This window comes from Larus michahellis, chromosome 26 (genome assembly GCF_964199755.1).
Source record: "Larus michahellis chromosome 26, bLarMic1.1, whole genome shotgun sequence".
Taxonomy (NCBI): domain Eukaryota; kingdom Metazoa; phylum Chordata; class Aves; order Charadriiformes; family Laridae; genus Larus; species Larus michahellis.
This window is the reverse complement of record NC_133921.1, coordinates 1,912,422-1,926,501: the sequence shown is the minus strand read 5'-3', so window position 1 is coordinate 1,926,501 and position 14,080 is coordinate 1,912,422. Positions and strand designations below refer to the sequence as shown.

At 64.9% G+C, this 14,080-nt stretch overlaps 2 protein-coding genes across 5 annotated transcripts; both read left to right on the top strand.

Annotated features, from left to right (window-relative positions):
• The first annotated feature begins 1,397 nt into the window (after positions 1–1,397).
• PPP5C (protein phosphatase 5 catalytic subunit) lies at positions 1,398–8,412 on the top strand. Its single transcript, XM_074567332.1, has 13 exons — positions 1,398–1,557; positions 2,333–2,574; positions 3,560–3,707; positions 4,585–4,706; positions 4,816–4,881; positions 4,981–5,079; positions 5,228–5,333; positions 5,762–5,904; positions 6,205–6,292; positions 6,421–6,461; positions 6,576–6,754; positions 7,244–7,325; positions 7,951–8,412. Exons 1-13 carry the CDS (start codon positions 1,440–1,442, stop codon positions 8,011–8,013), a joined length of 1,497 nt encoding a protein of 498 aa, XP_074423433.1. The 5' UTR covers positions 1,398–1,439; the 3' UTR covers positions 8,014–8,412.
• A 345-nt stretch (positions 8,413–8,757) lies between these two features.
• CALM3 (calmodulin 3) lies at positions 8,758–11,708 on the top strand. Of its 4 annotated transcripts, none has more exons than XR_012584620.1 (7): positions 8,828–8,938; positions 9,512–9,542; positions 9,982–10,125; positions 10,206–10,312; positions 10,386–10,521; positions 11,042–11,140; positions 11,595–11,708. XR_012584620.1 is itself a non-coding variant. In XM_074567333.1 (6 exons), exons 1-6 carry the CDS (start codon positions 8,936–8,938, stop codon positions 11,068–11,070), a joined length of 450 nt encoding a protein of 149 aa, XP_074423434.1. In that variant the 5' UTR covers positions 8,828–8,935; the 3' UTR covers positions 11,071–11,219. The 4 variants fall into 4 exon arrangements, 2 of the variants coding, with proteins under 2 accessions (XP_074423435.1, XP_074423434.1); XR_012584619.1 differs by having other exon boundaries at positions 11,582–11,708; XM_074567333.1 differs by lacking the exon at positions 11,595–11,708 and having other exon boundaries at positions 11,042–11,219.
• Positions 11,709–14,080: the final 2,372 nt, after the last annotated feature.

The following is a 14,080-nucleotide window of genomic DNA, read 5'->3' as shown; positions in this document are numbered from 1 at the left end:
GCCCTCGTGCAAGAGGTTCGTGCGAGAGCCAGCCTCACGTGAGACCTGCCCTCGTGCAAGGGCCTTGGGCAAGAGCCCTGGGTGAGAGCCAGCCTCGTGCGAGGGCCTCACGGGAGAGCTGACCCTGTACAAGAGCCTCGTGCGAGGACCTCGTGTCTAACACTTGCGCCCTCGTGCAAGAGCCTCGTGCGAGAGCCGTCCTCCAGCAAGAGCCATCCTCACGCCGAACACTCGTGCGAGAGCCACCCTCGTGCGAGAGCCGCCTGTGTGCAAAAGCCTTGTGCGAGGACCTTGTGCCTCAGCCTTGTGCAGGAGCCGCCCTTGTGCAAGAGCCTTGTGCAAAGGCCTCCCACCAGAGCCTTCGGGGTGAGCCGCCCTCGTGCGAGAGCCCCCCCCTGCCACGTGCCTTCCCCCCCCCGACCCCCCGCTCGGCTCTCACCCCTGAGCTGGGGCGAGCAGAGCTTGCACGAGGGGCCTGTCCCTTGCACAACGGCCCTCGCACGAGGAGGGGGCTGGACGCCGCTGCCCAGAGCCGCTGGGACCCACACGCACACCCCCTCTGGCCCCCCAGTGAGGCCCCGCTGCCCCCCACAATGTCGCTTTGGGGGGGTGGGGGGGTGTCCTGTACCTCGCCCCCCCGCCAGTGTGCTCCCACACGCTTGTGCACAGGCCACGTGCGAGGGGGGGGCCCACACAGACACACGCACATGCACCCCCGCGGGGGGGGGCCGCATGGGGACACGGACGGTGTCACACACATCCCCCCCCCCCCCCCCGCCATGCTGCCTCCCCCCCATAAACCTGCTCTGAACCTGCCGAGGGCTGTGACTGTGCCTTGGGGGGGGGACATGGGGGAACATGGAGGGGGTGATGGAGACACAAAGGGGGACACAGGGGGGCATGGGGGATGATGCGGACATGGGGGGACACGGGGGGTGATGGGGGGTACGGGGGGGGATGGGGACAAAGGGATACGGGGGGACATTGTGGGTGTTTGGGACATGGAGGGACACGGGGGGATGGGGACACAGGGGGACACGGGGGGTGATGGGGACACAAAGGGACATGGGGGGACACGGGGGGTGTTGGGGGGTACGGGGGGGGATGGGGACACGGGGGAACATGGGGGGGATGGGGACAAAGGGACACGGGGGGGACATTGTGGGTGTTTGGGACATGGGGGGACACGGGGGGCGATGGGGACATGGGAGGGGACATGTGGGGGGACAGGGGAGACCCAGCCCGGTGACGGGACCCGGCCGCTCCGGTTCCCCTTCGCCCGTCTCTATGGTCCCGCCCGGCTCCGCTCTGCGCGCGGCGCGCGCCCGTTTGCGACACCGCCCCCTCCCGTCCCGCCGCCTTTGCGACAGCGGCGGCGCCGCTTGGCGGCGCGGTGGGTCGCGCTCCCCGCGGTTGCCAGGGCGCTTTACGGCCCGGCGATGGCGGAGGGAGAGCGGGCGGAGAGCGGCGGCGGGGCCGGACCTGGGCGGCCCCCGAGCCCGGCCGATCTGGAGCGGGCCGAGGCCCTCAAGACCCGCGCGAACGAGTTCTTCAAAGGTACCGGCGGGGGGGGCTGCCAGATAGGGAGCTGTGGGGGGCAATAAGGGGCTGCCGGATAGGGAGCCACGGGGAGGAACGGGGAGCTGCCAGATAGGGAGCCACGGGGGCATGGGGGCTGCCAGATAGGGAGCCACGGGGGGTAGTGACAGGTGGCGGCTGCCAGGTGGGGAGACTTAGGGGGCAATGAGAAGCAGACAGGGAGCCATGGGGGCTGCCGGGCAGGGAGCCGTGGGGAGCAATGGAGGACTGCTAGATAGGGAGCCACGGGGGGCAGTGGGGAGCTGCCAGATCGGGAGCCATGAGGGCGATGGGGGGCTGCCAGATCGACGGGCGATGGGGGGCTGCCAGATCGACAGCCGTAGGGGCTGCCAGGTAGGGAGCCATGGGGGGCAATGAGGGGCTGCCACATCGGGAGCCGTGGGGGGCAATGGGGGGCTGCCAGACAGGGCGCTGAGGGGGGCAGTGAGCAGCTGCCAGGTAGGAAGCCGTAGGGTGGCAGCAGCCGGATGGAGAGCCATGGGGGCAGTGAGGGTTGGGGGCTGCCAGATAGTGATCTATGGGGGGCTAGACCAGCAGCCATGTCAGCGGCCGGTACAGGAGCAGGCTGCTGCATAGCGAGCTGTTGGGGGGCAATTGAATCAGAGACCCCCTGCCAGATTGGGAGCCACGTGGGAAGCGAGGGTCGGCCCCAGGAGGGTCAGGGCTGCCTGTAGGCGTCAGGGTGCCCCTGTGGGCAGGGGTCCCGTCCCGCTGACACCTGCCGGTGGCCCAGGGAAGGACTATGAGAACGCGGTGAAGTACTACAGCAGCGCCATCGAGCTGAACCCCACCAACGCCATCTACTATGGGAACCGGAGCCTGGCCTACCTGCGCACGGAGTGCTATGGCTATGCCCTGGCAGACGCCACGCGTGCCGTCGAGCTCGACAAGAAGTACGTCAAGGGCTACTACCGCCGCGCCGCCAGCAACATGGCCCTGGGCAAGTTCAAGGCTGCCCTCCGTGACTACGAGACGGTGAGGCTGGGCACCTCTGGTGTCGGTGTGTCCCCCTGGAGCTTGGTGGCGGGGGGGGGCTCTTGGGGACCCCTTTGGTGTCAGTGTGTCCCCCTGGAGCTTGGGGGAGTCTTGGGGACCCCCTTGGTGTCAGCGTGTCCCCCTGGAGCTCGGGAAAGTCTTGGGGACACCCCTGGTGTCAACGTGTCCGCCCCTGAGATTGGAGGAGGCTTGGGGACCCCTTTGTCACATCCCTGGTGAGAGCCTGTCCCCTCAGAGCTTGAGGGAGGCTTGGGCACTCCTCTGGTGTCAGCGTGTCCCCCCCTCAGAGATTGAGGGAGGCTTGGGGACCCCCTTGTCCCTTCCGTGGTGTCAGTGTGTCCCCCTGGAGAGTGGGGCAAGCTTGGGGACCCCCTTCCGCCCACCCCCGCCCATGTCAGCATGTCCCTTAGAGCTGGACAGGGGGACCCTATGGGGATGTCCGCCTTCTTGTCCCCTCACTAGTGTCAGCACATGCTCTTAGAGCTGGGGGAGAACCCTTGGGGACCCTCTTGTTACCCCCCAGAGTCATGATGTTCCCTAGAGCTGAGGGGACACTTGGGGACACTCTGCTGTTCCCCTGACTAGTCACAAAAGGTCTTCAGAGCTGCAGGGACCCTTGGGGACCTCCTTGCTCCCCACCCTGAGGGTCAGCACATCCCTCGGAGCTGTAGAGACACTCAGGGACCCCCTTGTCCCCCTCTTCCCCCATGTCAGCACGTGCCCCAGAGCTGTGGTGATGCCTGGGGACCCCCTTCCCTCCCCTTTCCCCCACGTTAGCACATGCCCCAGAGCTGTGGGGACATTTGGGGACCCCTTTGTCCCCCCCCAGCATCATCCCTGCCCTCACATCCAAGGGTCTCTCTGTCCCTGTCCCCTCTCAGGGACAGTGGGGGTGCTGAAATCCGGGTGGCCCCGTGGCCCTCGGTGGCTGTCCCAGTCCCCTGACGTGTGTGTCCCCCCCCAGGTGGTGAAGGTGAGGCCCAATGACAAGGATGCCAAGCTGAAGTACCAGGAATGTCACAAGATTGTCAAGCAGAAGGCCTTTGAGCGGGCGATCGCCAGCGATGAGCACAAGCGCTCTGTTGTGGACTCCCTTGACATCGAGAGCATGAGTGAGCCCCCCTGACCCCCCCGCTCCTTGTGCCCCCCAAAAATCAAGGCACCCCTTTTTCCACAGGCAGGGCAGGAGGATGAGGGGGCTGCGAGGGTCCCCAGTAAAGGTTCGGGGTCCCCTTTGGGGTTCCTGTGGGGGGCTTGGAGGTCGCTGTGAGGGTCTCGGGGAGGCCTTGAGGGTCTTCAGACAAGGGTCAGGGTCCCTTGGGAGGATCCCAAGGGGTCTCATGAGAGTCTTGGGGGTCTCTGGAAGGATTTTTGGGGTGGGTGTGAGGGCGGTGAGAGTCTTAGGGGGACCATGAGCATTCCCAACAAATGCACAGGGTCCCCATGGGGGTCTTGGGGGTCTGTGAGGGTCCCTAGCAGAGGCTTGGTGTCCCTGGGAGAGTCCCTGGGAGGACCTCTGACAAAAGCTCAGGGTCACCTGGGTAGGTCTCAGGCACCTCGGGGGCCCAGGGGAGGCTCTGGGTTCCAACAACAGCCTTGAGGAGCTCTCGGGGTCTCCAGGAGGGTCTTAAGGGACCATGGAGATCCCATGAGAGTCCGAAGCAGAGCTTTAAGTTACCCAGAAGGGTCCCCAGGAGGGTCTCAAAATCCCCATGAGGGTCTCAGGGCACCCATGATGATCCCCAGCAAAGGGTTGGGATCACCATGAGGGTCCCCGTGAGGGTCTTGGGGTCCCCATGAGGGTGCCTAGCAGAGCTCTGGTGTCCCCATTAGGGTCCCCAGCCAAGGCTCAGTGTCCCCAGCAGGCTACCAGGGTTCGTCAGGGGCTGTGAGCTTGCGGGGAGGGATGGCAGGGGCATGGTGGCCCTTTGGGAACTTGTCCTCGCTGTCCCCCTGTGTCCTTGGCCACCGGTGGGGTTCATTTTGCAGCCATTGAGGATGAGTACAGCGGCCCCAAGCTGGATGGTGGCAAGGTGACGTTGGATTTCATGAAGGAGCTGATGCAGTGGTACAAGGAGCAGAAGAAACTCCATAGAAAATGTGCCTACCAGGTACCCCAGTTCCCCCAAACTCCCTCTAGTCCCCTGCCGGGCTCTGCCCCATCCTCAAGTGCCACGTGTCCCCCTCCTTGTTGCCTCTGCTGATCCTTTGTCCCGGCAGATCCTGGTGCAGGTGAAGGAGGTGCTGGCCAAGCTCCCCACGTTAGTAGAAACGACGTTGAAGGAGGTGGGTGCCCCTCACCAGGTGCTGGTGCTGCTGGGTGTGTGTGTGTGGGGGCAAAGTCCCCAAGCGGTGACATTCCACTCTGGCTCATCCCAAACGCAGACAGAGAAGGTGACGGTGTGCGGGGACACCCACGGGCAGTACTACGACCTGCTGAACATCTTCGAGCTCAACGGGCTGCCCTCCGAGTCGAACCCTTACGTATCCCCCAGGAGGGAGTGGGATTGAGCCCGCCCCTGCGCCAGGGTCTCACCGGGATCGTTCCCACCCCCACGGTGGGGACAGACACGGGGATGGGTGGCATGAGGGGACGGGGACTTTGGGACCTGTTTTCCTGAGCTGGTTGCAGATATTCAACGGGGACTTTGTGGACCGCGGGTCCTTCTCGGTCGAGGTCATTCTCACGCTCTTTGGCTTCAAGCTCCTCTACCCTGATCACTTCCACCTTCTCCGAGGTAATGCAGCCACCATGGGTGACAGGTCCTTGTCCCCTCGTCCTGGGTTGTGAGGCCATGTCCCCAGTTGTGGGGCCTCGTCCCATGCCCATGTCCCCTGTCCCCAGCCATAGGACCAGCTCCTGGGTTGTGGGGCTGGGTCCCCTTTCCCTAGTTGTGGTGCCACGTCCTGTATTCTGTGTCCCCTGCTGGGTTGAGGGGCCCTGTGCTGGGTCATGGTGCCACATCCCCAGTTGTGGGGGGATGTCCCCGATCTCTGGTCCTAGGGTTGAGCCATGGGACCATGTCCTTGGGACCTTGTGCCTTGTCCCCCATCCTGGGTCGTGGGGCCTCATTCCCTGGCCGTCTCACGTCCTCGTGGCCAAGCTGTGGGGCTTTGTCCCCTGCTCTGTGTTGCTGGGCCTGGCGATGCCACCACGTTCCCACAGGGAACCACGAGACGGACAACATGAACCAGATCTACGGTTTCGAGGGGGAGGTGAAGGCCAAGTACACAGCGCAGATGTTCGCCCTTTTCAGCGAGGTCTTCGAGTGGCTGCCGCTGGCCCAGTGCATTAATGGCAAAGTGCTGGTGAGGGGGACGCAGTGTCTGTGGCCCTTATCCCCAGCCTGGCCCCTGGGATGTCCCTGTGCAGGGGGGGTTTGCCTGTGAGCTCCCTGCTGGGTGGGGGGGTCCCCACCATCCCCATCCCCAGGGAGTTCGGGGGATCCCCGTCCCTGGTGGGGTTTGTGTGTGGGGGTCCCTGCCGTCCCCAGGGGCTTGGGGTCCCTTCCCTCCTCACCCCTGGGGTTGGTCCTCACCAGGATTAGGATGGGGGGGGTGTCCCTTCCTGCACCCATTGTCCCCATACCCATGTGGCTCCTGTCCTAGATCATGCATGGGGGTCTCTTCAGTGAGGACGGCGTCACCCTCGATGACATCCGGAAGATTGAGAGGAATCGGCAGCCCCCAGACTCTGGTGGGAGATGGACCCCGGGGGGTACCCCATGTCCCTCTGCCCCATGGCGTCCCTTCCATCTCTGAGGGGCCAAGATGTCCCCCTGGGGCGGTTGGGGGACCCTGACCCCGCCTCTGCTTCCCCCACAGGTCCCATGTGTGACCTGCTCTGGTCCGACCCGCAGCCCCAGGTGAGCTGAACCCCAGCAGTGGGTCCCCAATGTGCCCCCCCCAGCGCCTCTCCCTGCCTTGGGGACAGCTGCCGCCATGTCCCTGGGACCCCGGTGACACTGGCCTTCCTGCAGAACGGCCGCTCCGTCAGCAAGCGCGGGGTCAGCTGCCAGTTTGGGCCTGACGTCACCAAGAGCTTCTTGGAGCGCAACCGCCTCGACTACATCATCCGCAGCCACGAGGTGAAGCCCGAGGGCTACGAGGTGGCCCACGATGGCAAATGTGTCACTGTCTTCTCTGCCCCCAACTACTGGTGAGTGCCACCAGCGCCCAGGGACAAAGGGGTGCCGCAGTCACCAGGGAAGAGTGCCCCATTGTGCACACTCTCCAGCTTACGTGCACCGCCATTGTCCCCTCAGTCAGGTCCCTGGGTGTCCCCTGAGCCGCACTGTCCCCTCATCTTGGTTCCCGGGTGTCCCCTGAGCTGCATTTTCCCCTCGGCCCAGTCCCTGGGCGTCCCCTATGCCTTGGTGTCCCAAAGCTCCCCTGTTCCTATCCCTGGGGTGTCACTATGTCTCAGCATCCCTGTGTGGGGTGTTGCTGTCCCCAGGCATCTCTTTTGTCCCCAAGCCTTGGTGTCCCCAGGGGTCCCTCTCCCCGGTTGCCCCTGAGCTTTTCTGTCCCTTTATGGAGCTGTGCCTCCATGTCCCCAAGTGTCCCTGTCCCTGGGGGTCCCCAAGCCTCAGTGTCCCCCTGGGGGGGCCGTGCTTTGATGTCCCCAAGTGTCCCTTTCCCCCCGCAGCGACCAGATGGGCAATAAGGGCTCCTACATCCACCTGCGAGGCAGCGACCTGCGCCCCGACTTCCACCAGTTCACAGCAGTGGTGAGTCGGGGAGGGGGGCACCCCATTCCCCTGAGCCTGGGGATCCCCCCACCCCTCCTTGGGGACTTCTTGAATGTGGGACCCCCCTCAAAACCCCTCCCTGTGGACCCCCCGAACCTGTGATCCCTGAAAGCTGCCCCACAGACCCCTGAAATCCTCCCTGGGGACATGCCCAAGTCGTGTCCCCCAAACCCTCTTCGGTGACACACACCCACCCCGCCTCTCCCCCAAAATCTTGGACTCTCCAAAATCCACTCCTGGGACTCCCCTTGACCTTGGGAGCCCCAAATCCTCCTTGGGGACCCCCAACTTCCCCCGGAGCCCCCCTGAAACCTCCACGGGTTCCCTGAACCTCCCAAGGGACACCTCCCCACACCCAAACCTATTAAGGGGCTATTGGGAGGGGGGGGTTCATAGGGGCTATTCTGGGGGCTGGGGGAGCTATTGGGGCATCATAGGGGCTATGTGGGGGGCTGTTGGGGGGGTCATGGGGCAATTTGGGGGGCTTGGGGGCTATGAGGGGCTCTTAGGGGCAATTTGGGGAGGCTGGGATTTTGGGGGGAGGGGAGCAGATTTGCCTTCCTGCCCCCCCGACCCCCCCCCCGACCCCTCGTCTCTCCCACAGCCTCACCCCAACGTCAAGCCCATGATGTACGCCAACACCCTGCTACAGCTGGGCATGATGTGACCTCCCCCCCCCCGGGTGGCCCCCCCGCTGGGTGCCCCCTCACACCCCCCAGGGGGTTTTAATATATTGGAAGATTGTATTTATTCCTCCCCCCCCCCCCGCCCCACTCCCAGTTTGCCCAGTTGGGGCCAGAGCTGGGGCAGCACCCCTCGGGGTGGCAGGGGGGGGGTGGTGGAGGTGGGGGGTGGGGCAGGGGGCAGGGGAACCCTCTGCCGGCATTGCCTCCCCGGGGGAGGGCTGCCCCCCCCCAAGCAATAGGTGCATGAAGGGGGGGGTGGGGGTGGGGTGGGGTGGGGGGTGCTCAGCGTTTGCCCCTCCCCCTCCCCCCCCCCCCCCCCCCCGGGCGATTTTACCGTCTGTAATTAACGATGTTAAAATAAAGTAATTATTGTAAGCTGGGCGGGGACCCAGGCGTCCGGGGCGGGAGGGGGGGGGGAGCGGGGAGCCCCCCCCTCCCCCCCGTTGCCATAGAGACCCATGGCTGTGGGTGGGGGCTGTTTCCGTGGCAACCGGCTGCCGGTTGGTTTAGGGTCCTAGGCCCGGCGGCTGCCAGGCCACCGTGGCCGCGCCCCTGTTGCCATGGGGACGGGGAGGGGGGGCGCGGGAGGAGTGGCCGGTTGCCCTGGCGATCTCGGCACGCCCCCCACAGCGAGGCTTGGGGCGGGACTCTGCTTCACGTGACGCCGCGGGGCTACGCCCCCTTTCGGGGTCTTCCGCCGGCCGGTTTGGCGCATTGCGGCTCAGCGGCAGCCAATCAGGATGGCGCTGTCGGCCCGCCGCGCCTCGCCAGCCAATGAGGCGGCGCGCGCAAAAGAGCGAGGGTGTTCCTTCTGGCGGGGGCGGGGCCTGCGGGAGGGGCGGGTCCAGCGGAGGGATCCGGGGATCTGCGGACACAGGAGCCTCGCGCCGCCACCCGAGCGCCATGGTTAGGGACCGGCACCGGGGTTGCCATGGCGACAGGGGGCGCTGGGGAGCGGGGGGGGGGGGGCGGCCGGCACCGGGGTTGCTATGGCGACGGGGTGGTGTTGTCCCTGAGGAGCGGGGGTGGGGGGTGGGGGGTATCGGTGTTGCCATGGCGACGGGGCGTTGTTGTTGTTGGGGATGGGGGTGTGTCACTGGGTTACTATGACAACGGGTCACCGACGGTTGGGGGGTTGCCTTCGCGTGCTGGGGGGTCTTGGGGTGGGGCTGTGGGTGTTGGGGGGTTGTTGGGAGTTTGGGGGCCTGGGGGATGTTGGGGGTTTTGTGGGGTCGGTGGGTGCCGGGGGGGGTTTGGGGGGGTTTTGGGGGGCTGTGGGTGCTGGGGATGTGTTGGGGGTTTGTGGGGGGGGTCCTGTGGGTGCTGGGAGGAGTTTTGGGGGGTTTTGAGGTGCTGTGGGTGTCGGGAGTTTGTGGGTGGCTGGGGGGTGTTGGGAGGTTTGGGGGTGCCAGTGAGCGGTGGGGTGGTGGGTGCTGAGAGGGTCCCGTGGGTGCCCCCTCACCCCTGTTCCTCCCCCAGGCTGACCAGCTCACTGAGGAGCAGATCGCAGGTGGGGGACATGGGGGGTGACAGCAGGGCGGGGACAGGCACCAGAGGGGACCCTGTGGGGGGGATGACACTTGGGGGGGGGACACACTAGGGAGTGGGGGATCTCTGGGGGGTTTGGACTGGGGGATTCAGTGGGGTAGAGGGGGGACACCAGGGTGGGGGGATAACACTGTGTGGTTGAGGTGACGGGGGACACCCAGGAGGAGACGCAGGGGTGCTGGGGTGACAGTGGGACACGCAGGAGGGGCTGCTGGGGGGGGTGGCAGAGGGGTGGCACCATGGCATGCAGGAGGAGACACTGGCTGTCAGGGTGACACGGGTGCCCAGATGTGGCCACCCGTGGCATGCCCCACACCCCGCCCCCCCCCCCGGCCATTCTGGCCCCTGCTGGTGACAGTGGTGACAGTGCGTGACCCCGTCCCCATGGTGACGGTCCCCAGAGTTCAAGGAGGCGTTCTCGCTCTTCGACAAGGACGGGGATGGCACCATCACCACCAAGGAGCTGGGCACTGTCATGCGCTCGCTGGGCCAGAACCCCACTGAGGCCGAGCTCCAGGACATGATCAATGAGGTGGACGCTGACGGTGAGCCTCGTCTGTCCCCCGCTGTCCTCTTGTCCCCCTGTCCCCTGCACACTGTTCCTTCATTCCTGTCCCCACCCCAGGCAATGGCACCATCGACTTCCCCGAGTTCCTCACCATGATGGCGAGGAAGATGAAGGATACGGACAGCGAGGAGGAGATCCGCGAGGCTTTCCGCGTCTTCGACAAGGTGGGTCGGGGACAGGGATGGGGACAGGGGGATGGGTGAGGCAGCAGTGTCACTGCCATGTCCCCAACCCCAGGACGGGAATGGGTACATCAGCGCCGCAGAGCTGCGGCACGTGATGACCAACCTGGGGGAGAAGCTGACGGACGAGGAGGTGGACGAGATGATCCGAGAGGCTGACATCGACGGCGATGGGCAAGTCAACTACGAGGGTGAGTGCCACTGTCAGGACAGGCGTCCGTGCTGTCACCCAGCATTTCCTCTGTCAGCCACAGGTTCCTGCTGGCACCCAGTGGGACACCGCTGGCACCCACCCACGGGGCTTCTCATCCCCCGGTGCCACACTGCGTTCCCCATCACCATTGGCCTGGGATACTACCGTGTCCCCTGTCACAACTGGCCTGGGACACCACAGTGTGCCCTGTCACCCCCGGCAAGAGTCCCGCACTGGGGACAGGGGCAGGAATGGGGTTGGGGACAGCATCCATGTCTCCGGTCACCAGGAAGGTGGGATCCCACCACATTCCTCCATCTCCAAGAGGCCAGACCCCACCGCGTCCCTGCCAGCCAACCCCACAGTGTCCCTTGTCCCCGCCATGTTCCCCATCCCCAGGGGCTCTACAGTGCCCCTTGTCCCCAGTGTGCCCCCTGTCCTTGCAGTGTTTCTGCCCTTGTCGTGTCCCCGTCCCCGTCATGTCCCCATCCCTACCAACCCTTCCTCTTTCCTGGCAGAGTTTGTGCAGATGATGACGGCAAAGTGAGGGGACACGAGGCCACCAGGAACCACCTACCCCCCCGCCGGCTGCCACTGCCTGTCCCTGCCACCAAGAGGTCCCCAGACCTCCCCCCCGCACCACAGACCCACCAGTCGGGGGCACCCGTGGGGCTCTGGGGAAAGGGAACCCCACCAGGATAGAGGGTCCCCAAATCCTCCATAGGGGCTTTGGAGGGGGTAGGGGGGGTCCATTTCCGCAGCGTGGCGGGACCTGGGGCAGGTCCAGGGTCCCCCTCCCTGGGACACAGCAGGGCCTCCCCTTGCCCCAGGAGAGCGTTTGGGGGCATTTCAGTGGGATTTGGGGTCTCAGGAGGGTTGGGGATCCCTGGTGTGGCGGAATGGGCCCAGGCCCTGGTTTGGGGGCGTTTTGTGGGGGGGGGATTTTGGGCCCTTTTGCGGGGGGAGGGAGTGGCACGCCAAGCTCCGGTTTTGGGGGATTTGGGGTCTTGGGGTGGGGGGGTGGGACCAGGCCTTGTGTTTGTGGCGTTGGGGGGGAGGTTCTGGGACCAGGCCCTGGTTTTTTTGGCTATTCTAGGGGGGAGGTGGGGTGCTGGGAGCCCCCTCACCCCCATCTGGGTGCTGACGTGGGCAGCCGAAGCTGTGAAATAAACCCCTGGTTTTGCAGTTCCTGTGGCCTTAATGAGGTGTGGTAACGAGGGGCGCTAACGAGGGCCTCTGACACCGACAGCACCCCCCCCCCCCCCTCCCCGCACTGGGGGTGTGTGAGGGTGTGTTTTGGGGGTGCTGGGGCAGCGCGGTGGTGCGTGGTTGTGCAGGTTTGGGGGTGTTTGTTCTTGTTGGGGTGTAGTTGGGTCCAGGTGGGGGGCAGTTGGGGATAGGGGAGTGTTTGGGGTGCAGCTGGGGGTAGGTGGGGTGTATGGGTGTAGCTGGCGCGTAGATGGGGGCCGGTGGTGTGTTTGGGGTGCAGTTGGGTGTCCTCGGGGTGCAGTTGGGGTGTATGGGTGTAGTTGGGGGACAGGGGTGTGTTTGGGGTGCAGTTGGGGTGTAGGGGTGTAGCTGGGGTGTAGTTGGGGAACAGTAGTGTACTTGGCATGCAGTTGGGGTGTTGGGGCCAGGGGTGCAGTTGGGGTGTAATTGGGGTGTAGGGGTGTGTTTGGGGTGCGGGTGGGGTGTATGGGTGTAATTGGGGTGTAGCTGGGGCCGGGGGTGTGTTTGGGGTGCAGTCAGGTCTAGTTGGGGTGCACTGGCCATGACCCCCATTATGTTTTGGGTGTTTTGGCTGTTGGGGGTGTGTGTGTGTGGTGGGGGGGGTGTTGCTGGGGTGTGCGTGGGGTTGCTGGGGTGTGCGTGGGGTGGGGTTGGGGCTGTGTGTCCTGGGTCCCCCCAAAGCCAATGCCAGAGGGCGGGCCTCCTGTGGGGGTGGGGGCAGTCCCACCCGTGGGTCCTCCTCTGCTGACCTCACCTGAACGCCGGGGTCCTCTACGAATCCACTGCCGCGATGGCTGGATCCATTTCTGGTCCTTCAAAGTCCCACCTGGTGTCTGGAGGGATCCATAGCGGACTAAGATGTCCAAGGGTGGGTCTGTAGAGGATACAGGTGTCTGGGGGCACCTGGTCTTTTTGACCTTAAGCCCCCTACCCCCCCCCCTCGTCACAATCAAACCCATCATTTAATCCAGCAGAGGAAGCTCCCAACCGCTGTGGCATGGCTGAGCGTGGTCCCGCTTCCGCCTTGCCTCGAGCTGAGATGTGGTTGTGGCGCTACAGGGGTAATGGAAACAAGTCACGCTTTGGAGAGAAAAATGGTGAAATGGGGCTATCCCCACAGAGGGTGTGCGTTCTGGGATCTGCTCCCTTCCCTGCTGGGGCGTGAGATTGTCCCCCGCCCCAGGCAGGAAACCACCGCTCAGCCCGGGGTCAGTCCTGGGACGCAGGAGGGAATGAGCCTCTTGGTGGCTTTGGTGGCCACCTCTGCCCTTCAGCCACCTGAGGTTCAACCCTTTCCCAGGGTTCAACCCCTGAAGGTTCAACCCCTGAAGGTTCAACCCTTTCCCAAAGTTCAACCCTTTCCCAAAGTTCAACCCTCAAGGCAGCCAGCTCGGGGGAAACTTACCCTTTTGGGGATACCTCTTGCTTTCCGTTCCTCCACAGAAGGATTTTTCATGTCTTTTTTGCCATTTCTCCAGCTTTATCGCCCTTTGAGATAAGCCCAATTCCCTCTTCCCCACAAAGGATGAAGGGTCGGGACTTGCCTTTCCCACAAACTCCCGCCAATGGCGAGGCATCAGGTTAAGCCTAAGGCAGGCAGCGGGTGCGGGAAAGTAGCGGCGTATCGGCGAGGAGGATTGTAAATACGCTCAAGTGGCACCGGCAACTGGCTGCCGAAGTGGGCTGGGGGGGGCTGGGGGGGGGGCCGGTGGCAGCAGAGGGAACCTTTCATCCCCCCGCATCTTGCAGCTGGCGGAGGTGAAGGCGTCGGAGCGGAGGCTGCAGCAGCAGGTGAAGAGCCTGACGGCCGAGCTGGCCTCCTGCAAGAGGGGGTGAGGCCGGGCTGGGGGGCACGGGGAGGGGGGGGCCCTGCCTGGGCGTGAGGTGTGCCCCCTGACCCCCCCCCGCCCTCACGCCGCTGGTCCCCTCAGCAGCCACCGGACACCCGTCGGCACGGCCAGCCGTCCCCAGGAAAGACGCTCGGCGTCCCGGGAAAGCCGCCGTGGCGGCCAGGGTCGCCCCCCGTCACGGTCCCCATCACCCGCAGGTGGGGGACGCTGAGGGACACACGTGGAGTGAGGCGGGGGACACATGGTTTGCCCCCCCTCCCTGCCCCAACACCCTCCTCTACCCCTCGCCAGGCTCCCGCCCGCCGCGCTTTGACCCCACAGCCTTAATTGGCGGGACATTTAATTTGGGGAGTGTTTAATTTGGGGGAGTGTTCAATTGGGGGGTAATTTCAGGGGGGGAGTTTAATGGGGGGGGTATTTAACTGAGGGGGGGATGTTTAACTAGGGGGGTCAATTTCGGGATGGAGTGTAATTGGG

Excerpts from the sequence above, each read along its gene's own strand:
- PPP5C (XM_074567332.1), top strand. The coding sequence starts at position 1,440 with ATGGCGGAGGGAGAGCGGGCGGAGAGCGGCGGCGGGGCCGGACCTGGG. Across the intron at positions 2,575-3,559 it reads CCCTCCGTGACTACGAGACG|GTGGTGAAGGTGAGGCCCAA; the intron begins GTGAGGCTGGGC and ends GTCCCCCCCCAG. Across the intron at positions 4,707-4,815 it reads ATAGAAAATGTGCCTACCAG|ATCCTGGTGCAGGTGAAGGA; the intron begins GTACCCCAGTTC and ends TTGTCCCGGCAG.
- CALM3 (XM_074567334.1), top strand. The coding sequence starts at position 8,773 with ATGGCGCTGTCGGCCCGCCGCGCCTCGCCAGCCAATGAGGCGGCGCGC. Across the intron at positions 10,126-10,205 it reads CAATGAGGTGGACGCTGACG|GCAATGGCACCATCGACTTC; the intron begins GTGAGCCTCGTC and ends TCCCCACCCCAG. Across the intron at positions 10,313-10,385 it reads CTTTCCGCGTCTTCGACAAG|GACGGGAATGGGTACATCAG; the intron begins GTGGGTCGGGGA and ends CCCCAACCCCAG.